Genomic DNA, 18005 nt, shown 5'->3' on the forward strand with positions numbered 1-18005 from the left:
CGCCGGGAAGGGCGAGGGACCACTTCCGGGTCAGGGGGCGCGCGGCCAGGCCGGAAGTCGACCGGACCGGAGCCGCTATGGCTTCGGCGGGTGAGTTTCCTGCTTCCGGTCCGGGGTCGCCGCCACGGCCAGACAGTGCTCGGGTCCCCAGGGGCAGCGGGGGCTCCCGTAGCCGGGGCACAGGAGGAGGGGGTGGTACGGAGGGAGGGAGGGAGGGCGTCCCCCCAGGGCGGGCACAGCGGGAGGGGGTTCCCGTAGCTGGGGGAAGGGTGGGGCGCAGGGACCAGGGCGAGTCCCGCAGTGGGGCGCCGGGGAAGCTAGAAGGGCCCGTGGTGTGGGGCACTGGGGAGGGGGGTTTCCGTAGTTGGGGGTCCCCCGGTGGAAGAGGGGAGGTTCAGGGTGCTCTCAGTGTTGGGGTGCAGGAAGAGGATGGTTGCGGGGGGCTCCATGTAGGAAGGGAGGAGCAGGCAGCCGCCACCATGTGGGTTGACCAGGCCTCCCATGGGTAATGGGGCCACAGGCGGCCCTCGGACAGTCGCTTCACCGACCTTGTACGCACAAACACGGCCAGTTCATTGGAGCTAGTGACGGCATTAGACAGCAGCTGCCTCCCGGGACGTCACCTTTAAAGGGCACCGTGATGGAGCCAGGTTTTTTAAAGCTGCTCGATGCCTTTTGCGCACCCCATTCTGCGGCCCGGGCTGTCGTCCAAAGCACAAATGTCTCATGGTTCCAGGCTGCTGGCATGGACGGAGTGCCAAAAAATGTAAAGTGATTTGTCCTCGCTGCCAACGCACCTCAAGCCTGCACTGACTGGGCCACAGCAAACTGCTAACAAGACCCATAAACCAGTGTCGAGCCCAACTTTCTCCGTTTGTTTATTTTACCTGCTTTCATGGACTGGCATAATCCACAATAATAAATTGACAGAAAAAAATTGCAGCACACAGTATAACATTACATAGTAACGTTTATTACAAAATATTGCACTGTAAGCAGCATTCAAACAGGACTGTTTTAGTATTTTGCGCTATTCTAGTATATAATGTACCATAAACGCTCAGAGCTTTCTAACATCTCCTTTTGTGCTTTCCAAACATGATGATTGGGTTGCATATATTATACTGGTGCTGGTAACAACATAGTTAAGGTTGATTGTTATTTACTCAATAACACTCTATTAATAACTGTTATGCACTAAATGTACTTGGTGCGTTATGGAAGACATAGTAAGTAAAAGTCCTTGCACTAGGAGCTTGCAGTTATCCTCAGACAAATACCATGCTGGGGACAACAGTTCTTTTGTGAGAAGTTGGTTGGCAAGATCATTGGATAGGAGGCTTTGTGGAAGAACTGGGGTTTAAAGAAGGATTTGATGGTTTGCACATAAGGACTGACTGTGGCAAGCAAGTGAGAGTGCATGGAGGTAAAAGGAGCAGTAAGGGTAAGAAAGAGGGCAGAATGGGAGTTCTGGTTGCTCAGCACCTTACACAATTGGGCTTTTAACACGGAAGGGGGGGGAGTGAAAGAATTTGTGATGGTCACAGTGGCAGGCACAGGATTGATGTTCAGAACACGAGACTAGTCTCAGAGCAAGTGGCAAGTTCCACTCTGCACTACGTGCAGCTGTGGAGTTGGGTAATGTAAGAACTAAAGTGAGAAACTCATATTACAGGACACAAATAATCCCTGAACTGGGGGGATTTGTGATTGTGTTGTAGGGGAAGTGTCTGCGCTGCTCCTAGTAGCTATTCTGTGGGGAGGCACGAACCCATTTTTGAAGACAGGGACAGAGGGACTGGAGAAGGTGAAGCAGGGGAACCGGGTGCTGCAGCTGCTTGCAGAGATGAAATTCCTGTGCCTCAATTACAAGGTATTAGAATCCCCTCCAACCCATTTCAGGGGGTGTCAAGGGGGTCTCCTCACTGGAGATTGGGTCAAATGTCTGTGGCTTAATCTGGCTTTAACATTAATTTTCTTGATCATTTAATGATATCTGCTCTGGGCTTGACAGTTTTATTGGAAATTTGATTTTTATCCTTTGTGATATTCCATTTAGCTTGCATATGCTGGCTACCACTTTTCCCCTGAGGATTTCAGAGCACTTTACACACAGTTAATCACACACACATTATTCCTGTGAAAAAGTGTTCTCTCTTTTACTGACTAAGAAACTGAGAAGTCATGTGACTGACCCAAATTCACACAAGGAGTCAGTAGCAGAACCACAAACAGAGCCCCTGTAAGTTAACTGCTAGTCAAAACTTCATTCCCAAGTGAGGAATAGAACTAATGAGTCCTGGCTCCTTATCCCCTACTCTAACAACTAGCTTCACTTCCACGCGTACCATTCATGTTGTGTACATGGTCATTACACGTGCAGTGCCTGAATATGTTGTGTTTTTCTTGCAGTACATGGTGCCATTTCTGTTTAACCAGTGTGGATCAATAGTCTACTATCTCACATTGGCAACCACAGGTTAGTCCTTGCTATTACATTTCAATGTAGTGGGGCTGGATAGACAATTTTATCTTTGATAAGTTCTGTGGCCCTGCCAAGAAATCAATTACACATATCTAGGCTTGGCAGAATGTGATAGTTATTTTTATTTTGACATAAACATTTATTAAGCTTTTTTTTATTTTTATTGATTTAATTTTTCACAGTTGCAGGAAATTATGAGAGATCAGCCAATTATTTAATGACAGACATTGAGATGCAATAAATTAAATCATTATAATCATTAAAACACAAATTGTCACATCACATGTCCAAATATACAAAGTAAATATCCTTGAAGTATAATAAGATCTCAAGCAGCATTTTTCTCACTTTACCCTATCTGTAAATTTCTGATTATCAATGGAAATATTTTTCTGTTGGTTTGTGTGTACGATAAAAATCAACCTTTATCGATATTTACCAATAAAAATCGAATCCTTCCAAGCCTGCACATATCACAATAACAGCAGTTTTGCACTGGTGACAAGAAAATGATTTTTACAAGATTTAGTTTTTAAACTGCATTTCTGTAAAGACCTCGCTGACTATATCTAATTAAGTTCCAGGTAACATGTTAACATTCCCTATTCAATTTCAGACCTGTCCCTTGCAGTGCCTCTCTGTAACTCTATGGCTTTGATAGTCACAATGGTAACTGGGAAGATTCTTGGGGAAGACTTTGGAGGTAAAAGTAAGTCTCTCATCAGTGCAATCCTTGTGTATGTGTTCTGCACACCACTTGGCATTCAGCTCCATACCTTGAATGTCTAGGCTATCATGGTTTGGTGTGATCTGTAGCTAGATCATGTAATTCTAGGGGCAAAGTGTATGATTAGTTAAATAGTTCATCTTATCGTTGGGGATGGATTTAGTGAAGACCTCTCCTCTAGATATGTACAGAGTGCTGATCGGACTAGTCCTTCTCATGGATGGATGTGAGATAGCATGAGTGTGTGTGAGATCATCAGTTACTGTTGTCTCACTGAGAGATTTGAAACTAGGTTCTGGACATCTTTACTTGAACTCTGCTTGTAGTAACTTAATATTTTTATGTTAAGGAACTACACTGTTGGTAAGCTGCAGAAGGTAAGCAAGTTGTCCTGTGAATGGTTTAGGGGAGGGAAGAAACTAAGTAAATTGAAAATGTGATGACGTTTTGTTCCAATTAGAGCATATTCAGCTTTCTAGGATTATTGTTGAGATTTGTAGATTTAGAGTAGTCCTGCACAGTTCAAGTCCATGGGAGTTAAGGGTACTCATACCTCACAGGTTCAGGCCTTTACACAGTAAAGACGTGTGAGCAGAACAGAACTGGTGAACATCCCTCTAGGACAAGAAAGGGATGTTCTATAAACACCTAAAATACCAATGAAGATTGTTCTTCCTCATCCCCTCCCTTAGTCCACAGTGACACTAGATAACTTCATAAAATGGCTGCAAGCTTGAGAGCATTTGTAATGGATTGGCATGAGGGCCAGCTCCATCGCCCCATGCTAATAACTACATTTGTATTTAAAACACAGCTATTGTTAGCACAGAATTAACAAGGTTTCCCTGACTAAAGCAGCTAAGGACTTTTTTCCTAAGCATTATGCTCTAGCCTACTACACACATCTGCTATACTGTCAATAGCAGTTTTATAGCATAGATAATAGACAAAATCTCTGTGCAGATGTGAGGAAAAGCGTCTCAGGACCTGCTATTAACAACGCTACCGAAATTCATCTGGAACTAGCTTGGTTCTGATCCTCTCTATCTAGCTATTCAGACCACACCATTACTGTAGCATTTGAACAGAGGACAAGACTTAATTGATTAGTGGTGAGTGCTTGTGATTCCTCCCATTTTTGTATGTCCTGTCTCCTTAGGAGCCATGGGAGGAATGCTGCTTACTATCCTGGGAGTTGCTCTATGTATTGCTGGTTCTACGAACGAGCAGCAGTGACAAATACTGTGAGAGTGGAAGAAGAAAGGAATGTGCAGACGATAATGCCCTTGCTTGGGGATAGGCATCCCTGTCTCTCTGGACCGAAATCAGCAGCCAGTGGTGTGGTCTAGACTAGAGCCAAGGCAACATGGAAGGGTGAATTTTGATACCTAAAGAAGGTTTCTGAAAACAGTAGTTGGAGTCTCTTTGCCTTTTCAAGGTTGATTTCTTCTTTTGTGGCACTAAGCCTGTAATATTTGAGATTTGAGCCCCCAATACTTATTTTAGGCATAGAACCCCATGCAAAAAATTAGTGACCTGATCTTCCTCTCCTCTCCTATGTCTCCCAAACTTCCACGCTCATGGAAGCCCACGGTGTAATCTCCGTTTATTACACATCCCATTATTGACATGTTAATATTCCCACCCTCACAGTGAGGGCTTTGGAATCAGAGTTTACTATATAAAAAAAAGTCAGCAACTGGGTTGCAGAGTTGAAGGGTCGTCTCATCACTGGAAAGTACATTTTAAAATATGAAAACAAATTATATTAATTAGGGGAATATTTGACACAGTACAGCAGAAAATTGTTCACCAAGCTTATTTCGAGGTAGCTACAGCACTAAGACTCCCACCTATACTCTAATTGCTGCATCACAATATTTCTAGAGCACAAAGACCAAATAAACTAAAAGGTTCTTTCTTATCTCCTTCTGGGTTTTCCCAGAATGTCTTTTCTTTGGTGTTTGCCTCTTAAGACTGTAAGCTCTTCAGCACTGACTGGACAATACATCATCATCAAATGCTCTGAGCCAGAGTCCCTTCCTGGATTGAAACTTTCTACTTAATTGTGAACCCAGCTAGTCTCTCAGCTGCGGAGGTGTTTGGAAGACCTCCCATTTCATGGGAGGGTGGGGATGAAAGTTTGCATGAAAAGGTTATAAAACACACCAACTTCACAGATTTCTCACTATACTCAGGCAATACCACCTCTAATATCCAAATGGGACTCTCCCCTTTGGCATAGTACTACAAAGAGGTGCAGGAATGGGCTGTTTCCAAAATCAGCTCATTTCTAACCAAAACAGAAGACAAGATTTAACTGATTAGTGGTGAGTGCTTGTGATTCCTTTTGTTTTTTCTAACCAAAAAACAGTTTTAGTTGAAATTATTCGTCAAATTTGCTAATAGCTTTGGTGTCCCTCCTCCTACCCATTCCCCCAAATACATTTTTTGGCAAATTTATTATTTGTGGAAAGAAATTTGCCCAGCTCTAGCAAATCAGCACTGAGCAAAGAACAGCTGTGAAAGTTTTTAAAAAGGTGTTTGTGACATGGAGCATGTTTCCTGGCAAACATTTTAGAAGAGTAAAAGTTATTCTATACAGTAAAAATTAATTCCTTCTCTCCACTTTAGATACAAACCAGCTCCTTGACTGTTGAAATTTAAAATTGTAGGCCCAACCATTTCCCATCTTCTTCCCCAAACACCTTCCCCAAGGAAGAAAGAAAAGTTTGTTAAATTTATATTTTTAAAAATATATTATGTATGTATCTGACTCATTGTTTACCTGAAGCCTGTTTCCAAAGCCCAGATAATGGAGGCATTCTACTGTTTAACAAGCATTTTAAAAAATCCTTAAATTTGTCCAAAGTTTGTGGTGTTACATGAATCTGAAATCCACGTGCTTTTGTTATCCACCACTGCCCAGAAAGTCAATCTAATGGTCTCCATTTCATCAGAGTCACTTCATAAACTCTTCAGAGCTTCACATGGTCAAAGAAAAATTACTCTTTCAATTCTCTTCCTCCTCTGAGTCACTGACGTAATTTCTCATTTTCGGGGCCTTCCGTGATCTGTCAGTGTTCCCAACCTTTTCCCATTGAAAGACAAAATAATACAAGTGACTTGTAATGTAACTAAGGTGGTGTTGTATAGTGATTACAGCCAGGATCTGGGATTAAGAATTTCTGGGTTCTGTTCCCATCTATGAGACCTTGGACTTCTGTGTGCCTCAATCTAGTTATCTTATCTACCGCACAGGAAGGCTATGAGGCTCAAATAATCATAGAATCACAGAATTGTAGGACTGGAAGGTACCTACACACAAGGCAGACCAGCATTATCTAGACCATCCCTGATAGGTGTCTGTCCAACCTACTCTTAAAAATCTCCAATGATGGAGATTCCACAGCCTCCCTGGGCAATTTATTCCAGTGCTTAATAAGTGTTTGTACAGCAGTTTGAGGTCTGTGGATGAAATGCCAACTGCTACTACTACTGCAACATCAGCATGTGCCCCAGCCTGTGAAGTTAATAAAGAATGGGTGAATTTGGGTCCTTGCGGAGACCAGAATGCTCCATTAGGTAATTCTGACTTTCACTAGGAACTGCTTCTATTTAAGAGCAAAGGTAAAACTTGGACTTAAAAGGGAATAGGAGCAGTCTCTTAACTGGGCAGATTTGTGAATCACATGACATGCAACGGGATGAAATGCATTAACGACTGTTTAGCAGTACCTCGCTGTAAGGAGTCATGTTTTTTGGTATAACTTCCTCTTCCACCGTCTCTGCAGCTCTCTGGAGAAGAGAGAAAATGACAAAAAATCAGGGGAAACCTATGTTATCTCTAAGTCTCCACTGTGTTGGAGAACTGTGAGACTCATAGCTCTGGAGAAAAGCCATCTTTCTCTGGTCACACAAAAAATCTCCAAGAGAATGTCTACAAATGCGCAACAGCTGAAATAAATGCAATTGTACTCTGGCATCAGAAATTCCCCCTTGTGGTTATTTCAACTTTCACACATACTGAAGAAGGAAATTGTGGTTGCACCAATAAAATAGCTAAGAGAATTTGACTTAAAACAAGTGATGAAACTGAAGAAGTGACTTAGGACTTTGCTAGACTATTATTTCATCTAATGGATTCTCAGATTCCAGCATTTACCATTACATAGCTTGTACTGCAGAGAGGAGTCTTGGATAGCTCTGTAAGGATTTGTTTCTCGACATTTAAGAGAAGTTTTGAAGAGACAGTTTCCCTAAAAAGCCGGTTTCCTGGGACCTGGTTCTCCTGCAAGATACAAATAACTCTCACGGACCCCAGTGGGAACTACTTGTCTCCCACAGCAGTGGCCATGGGCTCCTGCACACTTAGTAACTCAGGAGAGAAAGAACCTTTCAGTAATTTACCAGAGTTACACCTCTTACCTGATCAATGGGTAGCTCCATCTTTGTGTATTCATCCTCCACTACTTCCCGGGCACCTCGCAACTCCTTCCTCGCGTCTTTCACTTTATAAACACTTCCCTCTTTTGTGAGGAGAAAAAAAGATCTTAAGATGGTATCACAGACACTAGCTGTGGCTTAGTGCAGCTCAATCTAAAGGATGGGCTAGGTCTAGTCTAGTGTTTCTGGGGCACCCGCCATGCTTACCCAGCAGGTCCGACTGGGTTTGGTACCTGCACTTCTCTCTTTCGAGAGTTTGTGGCCCATGGTGAAGAGAGTGATCATACAGCCTTCTTAAACCAAAGTATTGTTTAAGTTTAACAATAGGAATAAAGGACTTAGATTGATTTTTTCAAATTTTTCTCTATCTTACCTACTCACTTACCATCCCCTGAGGTTAACCTAGGCAGGCCTAACTACTTCTGACACCCCAGAGGAGCCTGTGTCAGTCAGGTTTCCCCAAACAGCTCCCCAACAACTACCTCTCCCTCCTGAGAGGGGGGAGAATCCTGTTTTAAACTGCCATAGTGCTTTTGTTCTCTAATTCCCAGGCCTTTTCCAATCCTGGAATAGTCTCAACAACCCGCAGGTGTTTACTACAGGGTGCCTTATCTTGAGCCACTATGTTTTCTTCCTCCTTGTTTTCCTTACAGCTGCCTATTAAACTAAACCAATATAGTCACACAATAAACATCCAAATAACCAGGTCAACATACAGGATTCAGAAGTTATTACAGAGCAGCTCCACATCCACCACAGTTCCTTCCCTGGGTTACTACTAGTTCAGACACACATTTGCTTTTCACCTTTGATGCTCTTTAATTATTGCGCCAACAAATATAGTGGGGTGCAACTCCAGACAGAGTTCAGTATCTCAGCTTCACTACAGCTCAGGTCTCAGGAAAGCCTCCTCCTTGGGGTATTTGTTGAGGAGAGGAAGGAGTGGAATTACAACAGCAGTTAGGAGATGCACGGGCGACTGTTTCTCTTTAGCAACTCAGAGTTAGACAGACTGCTCCCTTCGCATCAAATTAAGGCCATTCCCCATCATTCCAAAGCATCCATAGTGATGTTCTTTACCTTGCTCAGGCCAGTGTTGCATGTTCCTACTGTTCTTCCTGTTTTGCCCTGCACGGACAGGATTAGCATGGAAAACAGACTCTTCCTCTTTGTGTGGATATTTCCTGGCTTGTCTGTGCACTGCTGGAGAAGGAACAGGGGTCTCGTCTTTCTTTGCCACTCCTGTGGACTGCACCCTGCGATAATCTGTCTGAAATTAACAATCATAATAACGCCTTTAGTTTGTTTCTTAATCTAGGGCTTGTGAGACTGATTCTATAGCACTACTATAGAGACACTGGGCCATCTGCCTAATATGGCCCTCCCAGCACACCTCAGACACACTGGCAGGATACCAGTCCTGAGAACAAGGTTTTAATGCAAACTGCTCTGCAGTTTAACTATAGTAGGTCACCCCCAGTGGCTTGCTGTATTCATTACCTGTTGAGGTGGATCGATGAGGGCCGAGTCACTAGCTCTATCCTGGGAGGTAGCATAGCGTTTACCAAACTGAGAACAAGAACAAGAACTGTTTCAACAAATGTAACCAGACAGACACCCCTAGAAAAGGACACAGCAACCTGGAATTTCTGGGACAATTACAGTTTTCAGTGGAGTGCCCAGCTGAGGTAACCACTCCCTACTGACACTAGGACTCTCTCCTGTCCTTTCCAAGATGGATTCTCAGAACAGCTGCCTTTACTGACCATGAAGTGGCATGAGCCCAAAATTTGCAAGCCAGCTCTACGGGGCACCACGTAGCAGAAGGGGGAACCAGATGGTCACTGGCTACACAAATGTCTCCTGCTGATCATTGGCATACCAAAGGAAAGGGTGCCACAACCAGGGCCATCCGAAAATGAGATCTGAAGAACACATCAGGTTCACAAAATGAAGAAAGAAGGGGGTGTTTAAGGCCTGCCGAAGAGCAACGTCTGTTGGATGGAGAGAATGCATCTTTGCAAAACACTAGGATCTGCTAACAAGAAGTGCGCTATAAAAGCCACATACTAGGGGTCTGCCGGCTTCGTTGCTTCTATAGGCTGAACTCAGTGCACAAGCCAGGCACTCCTTGCATCTCTCCATTCTCCCCCTGTGCCACCCTCCTATCGCCCTCTATTTCAGGGACTCCCTTGCACCCTCCCTCCACTTTGTCCCCCCAGCAGAGATTGTGTGCGCGACCCCATTCTTCCCTCGAGCCAGGGCTCCCCATTCCTTTTCCCTGCCCTTCCCATTCCCCCACCATTCTTATTCTGTCTTTCTTTTAATCTTCTCTCTCCTGTTCAGGATTGTCAACATTTTAAACTCAGTTGGGACAGAGGCAAAGCTAAAATGAGAGGGATCATTAAGGCTGGAATGTCGACACAGAAAAATGCCATTGAGTTGAATGTAAAGGCCTCACAAACTTAGCCAGTTATTATAATATAAAAAGCAGGCAGGTAGGATGCCTTCACAGGGGCAGTTGAGAACAGCATAGAGAAATGAAGCGAAGATGGACATTTCCAGTCAGGTCCCATTGCTCATATCCACAGGATATTGCATCAGAACTGGTGTTGGGAGCAGCTTTTTGCTGCATCCACTTATATGTGTTCATTACGTACAGATTTACATCTAAACCAGCTTGACAGCTGGTCGGTAGTGTAAACGTAGCAGCCCATGCAGGCTGAGCTACCTACCCCCTGATTGCGGATCCTGCGCCTGTTATTTGGATGGTTCCTGAAACACAGAAAACAGGATCTCAGCATGTTAAGATCCAACATATTCAAAGAGACAGGGTGCATGTCCCTGGGATGCGCGTGCACAAATTCACCCTGACGTGCAGCGCTGGTGAAAGGTGTTAGATTGACAGCCCTGGAGGTTCTCTATTCTCAGAACAGGTAGAGCGTGGGGCTCCCCAGCCAGTGTGCCTCAGCCGTACCCTGGGCAAGGAGCTGAGTGTCCATGATCTGTTGAATCCTTGACTTCTCTGCCAAGACGGCCTGCAGGAATGACAATCTGTGATCCTTGCAAAGACTGTTTCACTCTAAACTGAACTGGGACCCATCACTCATTTCACACAGGCCACTAAACAGCCAGCGGATGGTTAAAAGAAAAAAGCTCTTAGTCACGGCTGACCTAGGCTAGATTGGAAGCACCATGCTAGAGGTGAAAGACTCTATATCCCATTGCCAATCCCAGATCTCCCGAATCTACCGCTATTCCCAATAAACAACTGCTTTTTGGCCATTGCTACAGGACTGCTGGGAAACTCAACCCACCTACTTGCTTTTTCTGTTTCTGAGCGTGGGGATTTCATAGGGTGGTTTGTACATGTTAAACAGCCCCGGGCACTAAAATGCTTTAAAAAAAACCAATTCTGTATCCCTAACTTCTGTCATAAAACAGATTATCTTAATCCAAGGCCTCAGACACTCACAACAGAATGCTAATAACAAAAAAGGAATGGATTTGTTTAAGTGTTTAGATTTCCCATTTCAAGTTGGGAAATTTGATATGCAAACTCAACAAAAGCTGTTAAAGTTGTTTCCAAGGTTCAAACAACAAACACTTCTGCCCAAGGGATTGGGGGAATGATGTTGATGATGATGAGTTTTTTTGGCTCCCTGTCTTTCCAGTGAGCCTTTATGCATGCTTTGCCAGGTTGCAATCATACCAGGAGAGCATCATTGAAAGTTGGCTCAACATTTCGGCATTTCTTTTTTAAATGATTTTGGGTACGGTACAGCCATACTTTTCAAAGGTGGCTGCAGATTTTGAGCATCTCAAGTTTTAGGTGCCCACTTGGAGACACCTAAGGCTTTGGAGTCACAGGTGGCTGAGCAGCTCTGAAAATCAGGCCCCTAGGTGTCTCAAACTGGGCACCCAATAGTCAGTTTTGAAAACTAGGGCTGGAGAGATTATGAAGTTACAGGAAGAACTACAGTCATTTGTTCCCTTGTTTCCCCTCACTCCCATGCATAAATATAAAGGTTATTTTTAGGCATAAGACCAGCATACAGCACAATCTCTAGGCCACAGGTACCTGTCGACCTACCGTAATGCCCAGTGCACAGAATTCTTAGGCACCAGCAATTCAAAGTAGGGCAGATTTTTGTACTTCTCCACCCCTACCGCCACATAGTATTCACCGTTCACCAGCTCCTCGCCACTGGAGACGGGGGCTCCATCCAGCTGGCAGAGTCTTTGAGAAAAGATAGCAAGGGGGTTAGAAAAAACATGGGAGTGGGGCACGTGAGGGAGGAGCATTGGGAAAGATCCTGCTTATGTGAAAGTATGCCCTGTGATCAAGAAAATGGGAGCAGATGATAAAAAACAGGCCAGAAAATAGGCCAAGCTCACCATTGGTGATGTGGAGTTATTACACCATGGTGAATGTGGTCCCGCGTGCTTCAGCATAAGTTATTTACTGTGTAAACGATATTTGTTCAGTAAGATTCCCACCCCATACACACAAGACATAATACAAGGAGGATAATGATTTGCTTATAGCTCTTCTCACATGAGCATCATGAACATTAACCCTCACCAAGCTCCTAAGAGGTAAAGTATTATCCCCATTTTACAGAAAGTAAAACTTGAGTCTCAGGGCCAAACAGCACATCAGTGGCAGAAACAGGATTAGAACCCAGGTGTCCTGACTCCCAGTCCTCTTGTGCTAACCACTAAACAATCTGTGTCCCTCTACATAGGCCAGATGGACATAAGGTAAGGAAAAGCCAGTAGTGCCTCATGGATACCCACTTTTGAACAGCTCCACTGCGCAGGTTGGCTTTCTCCGTCAGCAGGCCCAGGATGGTGTCCCACTCCAGCAGGGTGCTCTTGGAGAGCAGCAGTCGGAAAGGGGGGCTCAGCAAATCCCCATTCCGGAAAACACTTCAATAAAGGGGCCAAAAAAATATGTGATGAGCCTGTGTTCCCAGACCGCTGTATTTGTACACACAACCCACATGAACAAAGAATCAATTCCTCTAGAACTTTCTGCACATCTAAGCCTGTCAGTGTACAGCAGCCACACAAATAGACAGCTCATTATTACTGTGCGCGTCATGGCAGACCCGAAGGGTCCCAGCCAGGATCCGGTCTAAGTGTTATACAAACATATGACATGGTCCCTTTCCCCACAGAGTTTATAGTCTAAGACAACCACAGATGAAAAGACAGGAACAGGATACAAGTTTGATATGTTGTATCATACAACAGGAGGAGCAGAGTGAACAAGGCGATGATAAAGGAAAGCACCACATGTACTTATCTCACCTTTACCCCTAGGAAAAGACAATATATGAAGGATGGGTGACAGGGAGACCCATCAAAACGTGGACAATGTTTACATGGGCACATGTTAAATTTTCTTTTAAAGATACATACCAACGACAGCTAACAACCCCCCCTCCAGTCCATTAGTAGCTGGATATTTAATTGGAGACATGGAAGAAGTGAGCTTTGAAAAGGGATTGGGGCCTGATGGCTTTATGGATCACCTTGGGAAGAGCATCCCAAATTCAAGAGGCAGCATGGAAGGAACAGATGTTTGTGGGCGGAGCAAACAAAGGCTGGCACCATTGGCAGAGTCGGCAGAAGAGAAACAAGAGCAGGGTAGGTAGTGGCAGAGTTGTGAGGAGCCTCAAAGATGAGGCTAAGAGGCTTGAACTTTAAATGGGTGAAGTCAGTGGAGGGATTCAAAACGGAGGAGTGACATGGGCAGAGCTACAGACAAGGGCTATGACCTCAGCAGGAACACTTCGAATGGACTGGCGATGGCCTATGATGCCAGACTCTTGAAGTCAGATGTAACAGATAGTGTGAGCTCCAGCTAGCGTGTCACAAATCAGTCAAGAGATATCATCCCATTGCACAGCACGTTGGGTTCAGAAGAATTTAACAGCCTATAATAATCCATAGGCACAGCCAGTGCTTCATATACTGGACCAAACTACGGTCTCAGTTTACACTGTTGTAAATCCAGAATTAACCAGTTGAATAAAATGTGGCTACACTCGAAATCAGTATCCGAATCAGTTAAAAGCCCAGGAAACTCTTGTACTAATGGGGCTTTCCATGCTTGCTCTGCTTCAGGAGCTGAAACGACTGTGCTCAGAGAAAACCAATCCATACATAAGGTTGCAAGTTTCATCCCACCCAGGGCTAAAGGAGCAGGGGCCAGAATGTGGCCAGCAATAAAGGGCTGATCATTGAAGAGGAGCGGTCCTTACTTCCACAGAATGACTCAGTCCTGGCAGGGAGGAGCTTGCTCTCAATGAAGGAAGCATAGATAGAGCAATTAGCTCTTGGAGGGACCAGGGCAGGAATACACCCCTCCAAAGCCATCTGCCCCCAGTTTCTGAGCTCCAGGACTCTGCCTCCAGCCTCCCAAGATCCTCTGCTCCCCAAGGGAAGCTTTAGTGAAAAGTCAAAAGGCACTCACTGTATAATGCAGGGCAGTTGGACATGCTTCTGCTGTCGCACTGACACATTCAGCTTCTGGGGAGCAACGGGGCGGATCTAGAGGTCAGATTCAGCAGACACAAATGTCACTCAAACGCAGAGCTTCCCAGGGCTCTGCCCTCCCCAGGGCTTAGCAGCTGCCTGCCAGGTGGGACTTCCTAACTTGCTGTACGTCTCATTGCTGCTAGGTGGGGCTTGTTGTCAGGCAAGTCCTGGAGAGCCTCTTCACACACACATCAACAAACGGGTTGGCAAGGCCAGGAACATACCAAGGGTAAGTCTGTGTACGAGTCTGAGTGCTATTGATGGCCAGGGAATGTAAACAATGGGCTCAGTTCTGCTGGCAGTCACACAGGGGTGTCCCATTGACTCCTGAAGCACTTTCAGTGTCTTCATTCCAAGGCATTCATATTTATTCCCGTCACCCCCACCCACTTCTTCTCTCCTGCTCATCTGCCTCCCCTGTTCGGTTTACGGTTGACCTTCTCAGTTCCATTAAAGTTTAAATGGCGGGGACAACCATGGCCCATTTCCACTGCAGCCAGCTGCTCGTTCTGACAGACTTATTCATGAACTGTGGACATTTCCAAGGGATTGGCAGGAGAGCACTCTCTATAGCATTAGTCACTGTGTGAAGCACGTCACATGCCCAGGTAGATCTCACATTGCCCCCCCCCCCCACACCGCCACCACCAAGCCCTCATGTAGGGAGTGGTCAGAAGAAGGGAAACACACACAACTGGCCTTGTAGAAAGTCATTCCTGACAAAGTTCTCACAGTCTCTGCTACTAGCAGGTGGGTGTCCTAATCCCTGACCAAGTCTTACATTCTGCTGGCTAGGTGAACAAGCAATGCCAGCAGCTGCTATTGGAAGGCAACTACCTATTTCCCACACAGACTCACCTGCATGCCATTTTTTTTCCTGCTCCCACTGAGCTGCTTCATTCCAGGGTTCAAATAGCTGCAAAATATGTAGAAAATTAACAGCATACACCTCTTCTGGCCCCCAGCATCCTAACATGGAGAGAACTTCTCCCCCTCCAACTTCATTTGTACATAAGAAACTTAATACCTTATTCTAAGAAGTCTCATCAGAATGAATAGAAGTGAAATTACGGCATGATCAGTCTACAAGAACAACATTCTAGCTTGTAATTAGTTAAAAACAAGCACAAGATGATTATGTCTAGTGTTTACTGTTTTAGAAGTCAATACCAGCAAGGAGTGGAACAGTATTAACTAGTTTGGCCACTTCTAAGCCGATTGGTGTACAGGTATTTGTAGAAGTCAATAACAGTGTTGCCTAAATTCACACTGCAGCCATTCAAGCTGCATCTACAATTCTCTACTTCCCGAGTGCTTATCAGCAGTAAATTATCATTTCTTCTGCACTTCTCTCCTCATCTGCCCTCCAGAATCCTACACTAACTGTTATAATTAAGTAGGTCTCAGCCAAACAGGCAGTTCCAGATACCACATGTGCCAACGTCATGTTTTGGTGAACATCATATTTTGTCCCTTGAACGAAACATTGACCAAGGCTTCCTGCATTGACCAGCATTGCTCAATAAATATAGCTTGACAGTTTCCTCCACAATGTTTACTTATTGAGCCAAATTCATCCCTCACGAAACTTCACTGACTCCAAAGGAGTTATGCCAGGAATTAATCTGACCCACTATATTTTAGGCTGCATTTAAAAAACGCATACACATTTAGAAGTATCTGCTCCATGCAGAACTTAAGAAACCTGGTAGATTTGGGACAATGCATCTGTGGCTGACATTTCTAGAAACACTTTTGATGGAAGCCCACAGCAGAGCCCCGTCTAACTCCCACTGAGCTCCCCAAGACACAGAGGGGTGTCCAACACATAGTACAGCACATTGCAACATCCTGCCGGAGCACACATTTTTCTGCAGATGTTTTCTCTCACTTTATAAGAGTAAGATCACTTTGATTTACATTTCCAGCCTCAGCCAACACATCTGACAATATTCACAACTGATTCCAACGAGTGAAGCAATTAAAAGAATGGAGAGAGCTCTTCCTTCCCTTTTTCAGGCGAACACACAGCTGACTGTTGCATGCTCTTTGAAATCCAGAGTAATAAAATTATTTAATGTGCCTTGAACTCTCCCCCACCCCCCTTAATTTTAAGGGCAGAAAATCTGATGGGAAGTGAAAACCTAAGTTACTGACACAAGTTATGTGGCATAAAATAATTTAACATCTGACTGGCTGCACTAAGATTTTCCTTTGATAAAGATTGGTTTGCATGCATGGTGAAGAGGCACATACAATAAGCACAGGATAGGGTCCTCTGATCAGTGAGCTCCTTGGTGAGCTGGCTGTCAGACAAAACAAGGTGAGACTAAGCTCAGCGCTGTCAGCCATACTTACGGCAAACCAACACACCACATGAATTTCTCTCACACACTCCATCACCGGCTCAGTACCCAATTTCTCTCCACTCTCTGCCTCAAACTCATGACAGACAGAGAAGTGCTGTCTGTTTTCAGCTGCAGTTACCTCTTTCTTCCCCAACACCCACCTGGGGACAGGTACCGAGGTCACCTATCAAGTCGCGGGGCTGAAGTTAACAATCTGAGCTACTCACTCTAGCCTTTTGAACCTCTCAAAGCCAGCTGCCACGTATGGGCATCCATTCTGCAGCTCCTCCAGCCCAGTGACCCGGTGGCCCTGTCTGGGGGTGTAGATGTTCCTCACAGCCACAGAGGCATGGACAGTGCTGGTCACCTCGTTCAGAAAGGCTTCAAAGGTCAGAAACTGGCGTTGGTTCACCACAAACTTCCTCCCCTGGAAGAAGGGGTCCCCATTGCGATACACCATCACGTTCTTGGCCGGAGGGGCCAGGGCTGTTGTGCTGGAGCTCATTCCTCTCAGGCCACGTCCACCCACTGATCAGAGAGAGACAGGGCAAAGGCTGGAAGAGGAAAACCCTACCAACCCTTGTGCTAAGCACAAGCCTTTGCTGGCTGGCTGGCTGCCTTTGTGCTCTCTCTCCCTTCTCAGAGCTGTGTTCTGAAAGGGACTGGCTGTTTCCATGGCTGCAGGCCCAGCAAGAGGAGGGAGTTTTGTGGGCTGGCCTGGAGACTGAGTCACTCAAACTGAGAACCAAACAGCTCCTCAGTACCTCTCCTTACTACACACAAACAATACCAAAAGCTCCCGCACAGCTCAACACAGCTCCAAAATCAGGAGACAGAATGGTGCAGGAGAGCAGAAAGGGCTGATTACCTCTACAGTGGGGATTCAAATCCAGCCCAAAGTGGTGGTGTCTGAAAGTTGTCACTCTCTGATGATTGCTCAGTGGCCTGTGTGACATGAGTTTGGCAGGTCCCAATGCAGTGCCTAGCTGACAATCATTTGCATCACAAAGCAAACAGCACCATTTGCATTAATTAGCTCCCTAGCTACCATCAAAATGGACTATGGAGACTGAACTACCCTGCTGACCAGTAGGAGAGGAAGGATAGTCCAATGGTTTGGGCATTACTGCATGATCAGAGTCCCATTTCAATTCCCTGCTCTGCCACAGACTTCCTGTGGTAACAGGGGCCAGAAAAGTACCTATGGTAGAAGGATAGCAGCAAGGCTAATAGGAAGCTTGAACTGCTGTGGACCAGTTTGGTGACTAGACAGAGCAATTCAAGACAGCACCTCTTAACTCGTATGACAGCCACTCGAAAGAAGTTAAACACCTTGCACCACAGGGTAAATGTAAGCCCCTCTCTATTCCACTCCTGAAAACATAAATTCAAGACACCAACCTGTTTCCTCAAACATTCCCAAAGTTACCGATTTGCCCGTCTCCACAAA

The 18005-nt window shown here is 45.1% G+C and overlaps 2 protein-coding genes across 3 annotated transcripts; one reads left to right on the forward strand and one right to left on the reverse strand.

The window, feature by feature from the left end:
- The first annotated feature begins 28 nt into the window (after positions 1–28).
- On the forward strand, positions 29–6437 carry TMEM234 (transmembrane protein 234). 2 transcript variants are annotated; one of them, XM_067533808.1, is made up of 5 exons: positions 29–90; positions 1722–1873; positions 2413–2479; positions 3102–3194; positions 4372–6437. In XM_067533808.1, exons 1-5 carry the CDS (start codon positions 78–80, stop codon positions 4446–4448), a joined length of 402 nt encoding a protein of 133 aa, XP_067389909.1. In that variant the 5' UTR covers positions 29–77; the 3' UTR covers positions 4449–6437. The 2 variants fall into 2 exon arrangements, with proteins under 2 accessions (XP_067389909.1, XP_067389908.1); XM_067533807.1 differs by lacking the exon at positions 29–90 and adding an exon at positions 696–766.
- On the reverse strand, positions 6083–17060 carry DCDC2B (doublecortin domain containing 2B). The gene is made up of 11 exons (XM_067533802.1): positions 16783–17060; positions 15066–15123; positions 14143–14219; positions 12459–12590; positions 11752–11898; positions 10394–10433; positions 9159–9227; positions 8739–8928; positions 7641–7741; positions 6951–7010; positions 6083–6303 (listed from the first exon to the last, which is right to left on the reverse strand). The coding sequence occupies exons 1-11, from the start codon at positions 17058–17060 to the stop codon at positions 6226–6228; spliced, it is 1230 nt and encodes a 409-aa protein (XP_067389903.1). The 3' UTR covers positions 6083–6225.
- Positions 17061–18005: the final 945 nt, after the last annotated feature.

The sequence above is a fragment of the Emydura macquarii genome, unplaced genomic scaffold, assembly GCF_026122565.2.
Source record: "Emydura macquarii macquarii isolate MOO-44397 ecotype Brisbane River unplaced genomic scaffold, CSIRO-AGI_Emac_v2 contig_3348, whole genome shotgun sequence".
Lineage (NCBI taxonomy): Eukaryota > Metazoa > Chordata > Testudines > Chelidae > Emydura > Emydura macquarii.

Coding starts and splice junctions, on each gene's coding strand:
- TMEM234 (XM_067533807.1), top strand. CDS start 727: ATGGTTCCAGGCTGCTGGCATGGACGGAGTGCCAAAAAAT. Junction 767..1,721: donor TGGACGGAGTGCCAAAAAAT/GTAAAGTGATTT, acceptor ATTGTGTTGTAG/GGGAAGTGTCTGCGCTGCTC. Junction 2,480..3,101: donor TCTCACATTGGCAACCACAG/GTTAGTCCTTGC, acceptor ATTCAATTTCAG/ACCTGTCCCTTGCAGTGCCT.
- DCDC2B (XM_067533802.1), bottom strand. CDS start 17,060: ATGAGCTCCAGCACAACAGCCCTGGCCCCTCCGGCCAAGAACGTGATG. Junction 14,220..15,065: donor GGAAAAAAAATGGCATGCAG/GTGAGTCTGTGT, acceptor TCTGACCTCTAG/ATCCGCCCCGTTGCTCCCCA. Junction 8,929..9,158: donor TCATCGATCCACCTCAACAG/GTAATGAATACA, acceptor TGTTAATTTCAG/ACAGATTATCGCAGGGTGCA.